The sequence below is a fragment of the Salvia miltiorrhiza genome, unplaced genomic scaffold (genome assembly GCF_028751815.1).
Source record: "Salvia miltiorrhiza cultivar Shanhuang (shh) unplaced genomic scaffold, IMPLAD_Smil_shh original_scaffold_419_1, whole genome shotgun sequence".
Lineage (NCBI taxonomy): Eukaryota > Viridiplantae > Streptophyta > Magnoliopsida > Lamiales > Lamiaceae > Salvia > Salvia miltiorrhiza.
Window position 1 is genome coordinate 84,375 of NW_026651545.1, and position 6,000 is coordinate 90,374.

The 6,000-nt window shown below is 29.4% G+C and overlaps 1 protein-coding gene across 1 annotated transcript; it reads left to right on the forward strand.

Moving 5' to 3' along the window:
* The first annotated feature begins 2,408 nt into the window (after positions 1–2,408).
* Positions 2,409–3,462, forward strand: LOC131004522 (leucine-rich repeat extensin-like protein 3). The gene has a single exon (XM_057931226.1). The coding sequence runs from the start codon at positions 2,797–2,799 to the stop codon at positions 3,262–3,264; it is 468 nt and encodes a 155-aa protein (XP_057787209.1). The 5' UTR covers positions 2,409–2,796; the 3' UTR covers positions 3,265–3,462.
* Positions 3,463–6,000: the final 2,538 nt, after the last annotated feature.

Sequence of the window (6,000 nt, forward strand, 5' to 3'; positions counted from 1 at the left end):
ATTACTTCTTTTTGTTGGGATGAATTTGAAATTATGTTTTAACTTTTCATGTGCACAATGAGATAGATGCATTGATTTCTTTGAGGACTTCGAAACATCAAGAATTTGTCTAATGTTGTACTCCCTCCGGCCCACTGTAAGTGAGACATTTTTTTGGGGCACGAGAATTAAGAAAGATTATTTTGTGTATAGGTGAAAAAGTGAAAATGTGTTTAAAGGGAAAAACTTTTACCCAAAAAGGAAAAAGTCTCACGCCCAAAATAGAAAGAGTCTCAGATACAGTGGGACGGAGGGAGTATAAATTTGCTTTCATTTTTTTATTCTTAATGTTCTTATAAATAAGGGATTTGTTGTGTTGAGATGAAAGGGGTTCTTTGTTGATTTGGTGCACTGCACATTTGTATGATTTTATTATTTTTCCTCATATTGTGACTTCAATGGCAAGGTGGATAAATGCCTAAGATTTTATCATCACCGGAAAGGTTTATTTATTTTATTATTATTTTTAATAATTGTAGTACATATAGCCATAGGGAATGGATTTGGCTTATTTCCCCAAGTTGCATCATGGGTAATACTTTTCATCAAAAATTGTAGTCCATGGAATGAATCATGGGAAAAATAGTCAACTCATTTCTCATTATCTTTCCTTTCCTTTATTTTTAATATTTTTTCAAGTTATATGAATATACTATAAGAATTCAATCTTAAATTACTGCAAACAAACACTAGATCTCCACTTAATAATGTCGGAAGTTTTTTGGCACCATTCCAAAAGTTCCAAGTTCAAGCATTGAAAAAAAAATCATTTTACATATGTAGTGTAATGTCAAATTCGTGATATTCTATTTAGTTTTCAAGTGCAAAAAATATTGCATAGTTTCTTCTAATTTGACTATAAATTAGTCAAAATTAATGATGGTTCGTAATAACACTGAAAAAAAGAATGGTAGTCGAAATATATTTGAATATTTATCTCATAAATATTTGCAAACAAACATCCTCTCCAGTATTTAGACCAACTACACTATACTCAAACACACATACTATATGTTATTCTTATTTAAGTTCAACACACACGAGCCATCTTTATACGTTGTGTTCGATTTAGAGGGTGTTTGGCTGAGCTTATAAGCTAACTCAAAACAGCTTATAAGTTGTTTAGGAGCGTATAAGCTCCTCCAAAGTGTTTGGTAAAATAAGTTTCCAAACAAGTTATAAGCTCTAAAAATAAGTTCCAAGAGTTTATAAGCTCCCCAAAAAATAAGCTCCTCTACCCCAACTTATTTTTTTATAATCTCATATGCAACAATCATCTTACAAATATTTTTCAACTATAATTTATTATTTTCATTATATATCATTCAAGTTCATTTTTCTTCGATTTTCTCTCTCTAACAAAAAATTCTCTCTCTAGTTTATAAGCTCAATTATCTAAACACTTTGACAACTTATAAACTCTTAAAAATTACATCTTATAAGCTCTTGAAACATCTTATAAGCTCTTGGAGCTTATAAGCCTTTTAAAATAAGATTAGCCAAACACCCTCTTAGTAGATCAAATAAGATCTAGTTTCATGATATAATATATTGCATCCCTTCACAAAAACTCTTTTTAATGAAGTGTATATGGATTTTAAAAAAAATATCGTGTATTTGATGAGTGAAGTAATTATTTCTCAGTAAAATACACATGAATTTAAAGAAAATTAATTGTGTATTTGGTGAGCGGTGAAGGGGTTCCACATTTAAAAAAAAATGGTACTTCCTCCATCCCACAAAACTTGAGCAGAATTTTTTTTCGGATTATCCCGCGAAGTTTGAGCAATTTCCTTATATGGCAATTTTTTAATCTTCTCTTTATTCACTTTTTCACCTACCACATTTAACACATAAAATACTAATTCCTTAAAATCCGTGCCGAAAAGAAATTGCTCAAGTTTCGCGAGACAAATGAAGTAATAGTAAGTGAATTTATGTAAGTCTATTAATGAGAATATGTATAAATATGTAGAAATTTTAATGATAATAGTTAGCCTGATTATTTTCAAAGAAGAATTAGGAAGAAGTTTTGTGGAAGAACCCAAAAATAAAAATTAGGAATAATTTTTGTGTACAAAAAAAGTAATGGAGTACTAGTATATTATTTGGTTGGCCGAAGTTTAATTTTGAGACTATATATGTAGGATTAATCTTGAACTTTAACAAATTTATCTCCAATAATTTTGGGTTGGTTCAATCTTAAACAATCTCGACTAATATATAGTCTATAAAAATTGTTCACCCTACAAAATATAATTTATCTTGGACTTCAATATTTTAACAATATCCTCTCATGACATAATACCAATTTAAATCAAACATTTCAGCATTACCAAAAAAATGAATAATAATTAATCAAGAAACATCCAAAAATCACAGCTAAACTAACAGCAGTTTCTCCTCTCAGTCTCAGATTCCCCTTCCATGGCCTTCACGTGATAGTGCTCACCCCCCCCCCCCCCCCCCACCCACCCCCCTCAATCGTCTCCTTCACTCCACCAATGACCAAAGGCAAGAAGAAGAAGAAAAAAAAGGTGAAAAAGAAAAGCAGGAAAAATACATACATACAATTCCCAAACAGGAATGCAAAACCACCATTTCCTCCACGCATAAATACAAAAAGACACACACACACACACACACTCACCAGCTCATCATTGCCCCCACAAATTCACAAATGCCTTTCCCCAACTGCAAATTTTGAGCAGAATTCCGCCGCACCAATCGAAACTCGAAAATTTTGGGGACGGAAGAATGTGTTACGTCGGCAAAGCGACGAAGATCTTCGTCTTCATCGTCGCGATTCTCGTCATCACCGGGCTCGTCCTGGGGTTCACGCTGCTCAGGCATCACGGAATTCGCAAAAAATCGCACGATTGCTACTCCGATTCGTGCGCGGAGACAGCTCCAATCGTTTTCCCCGCTCCGGATTCCAATCCGAGCTCGGCCACTCCTAATCCTTCCGGCAACTCGAATCCGCCGCCCCCGCCGCAGAGTGAGAGTTCAGGCTCCACTGTTCCGGATTCGCCACCGCCGCCGAGTGATAATTCGAGTCCTAGTGTTCCGGATTTGTCTCCGCCTCCTCCGGCATTGACTTCTCCGCCGCCGCCGATGCCCACGGTCTACCCGCCGCCTCCTGCAGTGGTCTCGGCGGCTCCGCCGCCGGCGTTTAGTCCGCCTAATCCAGTGCCGGCGGCGCCAGGTCCAGTGAATAATTCATAATTCTGCTCTTTTTTATTCGATTATTGCTTATCAATTTGACATCTGCTTACTTCTTTTTAAGAGTTTTGTTATTCTGCCATAGATCTTCGATGAATTGATATTGTATAGTAGGATTGATTTTTTTTTTTTTCTTTTTTTCAAATTTTTGATAGGATTGGATGATTTTTTCTACTTTACAATCATAAAATCTTTGGAGCAGAGTATTATCTTTTAGAATTTTGATAGGATTGGATGTTTTGATTTTACACTACTATTCAATTCGTTTATTATTTTCGGAGTGTCGATGTAATAAATTATTGGGGTATTTATTTTCAAAATTTTCATGTATATTTAAATATCTTAAAATATTTCAGAATTTAGGCATTTTATTGGTGAGAAAAGAACTTGATGTGGAAGAAAAAAGAAAGAAAAAGAACTTGGTATTTTCTTGGTAACTGTCACTGACTAGATTTGGTAGTGTGATGCTATAATAGTTTAATTTAACAGTAAAGTTTTACTTTTTTCAACCTATTCTAAATACTAGTGCGTAATCCGTCGAAATTCGATTTCGACGGGAAATTATTTTAAATTATTATTTAAATTATATGTTACTTCTTTCATCCTTCAAAATTATGCATATTTTTTCTTTTTGGTACTGGCCCCCAAAATTATGCATACCTTATTTTTAGACACTACTACCACACATATAATTCTTACAATTTTATCATTTTAACTTACACTATTTACTCATAATCTATTTAACAATACTCTCACCGTAGGACCATTTATCCACTATCATTACTACAAACTTCCATGCATAATTTTGGGGGACGGGGGAGTATTATTTTTGTATAAATAATTATTTATATATAAATTATTTTTAAATTTATTTAATTTAATGTAATATAGTTGAAATTATATTAATCTGAATGATATTCCACAATTAAATGTTAACATTTTGTTAGAATAATAAATATTCTTTTTATATAAAATTTTATTTAATAATATTTTGAAAAAAAAGTCAATATTGAAGATTTTATTTCATCTGGGCATCATCTCGTCTGAACCACCCTATAGAATCATATGCATTACTAATTTCATAATTTATTATTATTATTATTATTATTATTATTATTATTATTATTATTATTATTATTATTATTATTATTATTATTATTATTATTGACGAAACTGAAACAAATAAAGTTTTTAGATATGAAAAATATATTTTTCTTCCCTATACAAATAAAATGTACGGATATATTTTATAAAAAATAAAAATAAATTTTAATTATTTTGATAGACATAAAATAAGATTTTGTTTTAGAGTAATCAAGTTATAGAATTTGTGCCTTATTATTTAAACATGTAAATCAATGACCGAACCCGTTTATAATTTACATACACGTGCATGTCTCAATTCAAACTCAATTTAAAATTGATTTTATTGAAAATTAAGAAGATAAATATTATATATATATATATATATATATATATATATATATATATATATAAATTCATACAGTATAATATATTGCAACATATACATATAATATATACGCTTTTGAGAAATATAAAATTAATAACAGATATACATCTAATCACTAACATTCAATTAAAATCATTTATTGTAAATAAATTATATAATTTTTTTTCTTGTCAGACATGTAAATCTAATTTTTATCGAGATAAAATAAATAATAAAATTTATTAATTTAGATTATATGTAAGTTAATATTATTATTATTATTATTATTATTATTATACATTTATTATTAATTATATTTATTATGATTAATGAATCTTTAAATAGAATGTAATAGTTATTAATTAATAAATGATGAAGATTATATATGGTAAATTTTGAAATGGTGAGATTCTAGATATGCCACATAGGTTAAGGGTTAATCCTATTATAAAGAAGATTCTGTTACTTTTAGACACGGATATTATTTTTTCATGTAGAAAATATATAAAATTGGTTGATAACTTGATATAATTATTTAAATATTAAACATAAAGAGAGAATATATTTTGAAATAAAGAATGAGACATCCGATTATGAAAAGTGGAACATTCGTGATGGAACTCACGGAGTAGTAAACAACGGCTCTCATAAAAAATAGTTTTAGTAAACAATGGTGTGATATTTTAAATTTTAATTTTTAGGACATTTGTAAATGTTAAAAAATTGTATGAGCAGTCAATTTCTAACATGGTGAAAATAAATAATTATCCTCTATTTCTAAACTAATCATAGGGTTTGAATTATAATAATATCTATGCTTTACGTAAAAAACAGAAATTTATAAATTGTATTTTGATCTCTTCACTATGAAATGAGGTGCTATTCTCTATTTATGGACCATAGCCAAACCATTTTAATAAAGTCTTTTCAACTTTTCATAGTAATTATTAGCAAGCAACATATTCATTCTACTTTTTGACGAGAAATAGACATTTTACCCTACATTTCAATTAGCTGGTCCCCTTTGTTTTAGCAATTTCTTCAAATTTTCATGCTTATAAGTAATTGTGTCTGTGCGAGTCACATTGCATGATGCTGTGATAAAAGTTAATAAGTTGTCATAATTTATTCTTTCTCCATTTACCAAAATTATAATTTTTGTTTTTATTTTTTAACGTCCATAAAAACTATACTCCATTCATCTATGAATCATCTTCCTTTATTTTTATTTTCTTTCATCCTCGAAACATTTTTCTAATTGATTTTTTGAAATAATTTCACTAATTATT

What these genes read in the sequence shown, in the direction of transcription:
- LOC131004522 (XM_057931226.1), top strand. Translation starts at nt 2,797, where the DNA reads ATGTGTTACGTCGGCAAAGCGACGAAGATCTTCGTCTTCATCGTCGCG.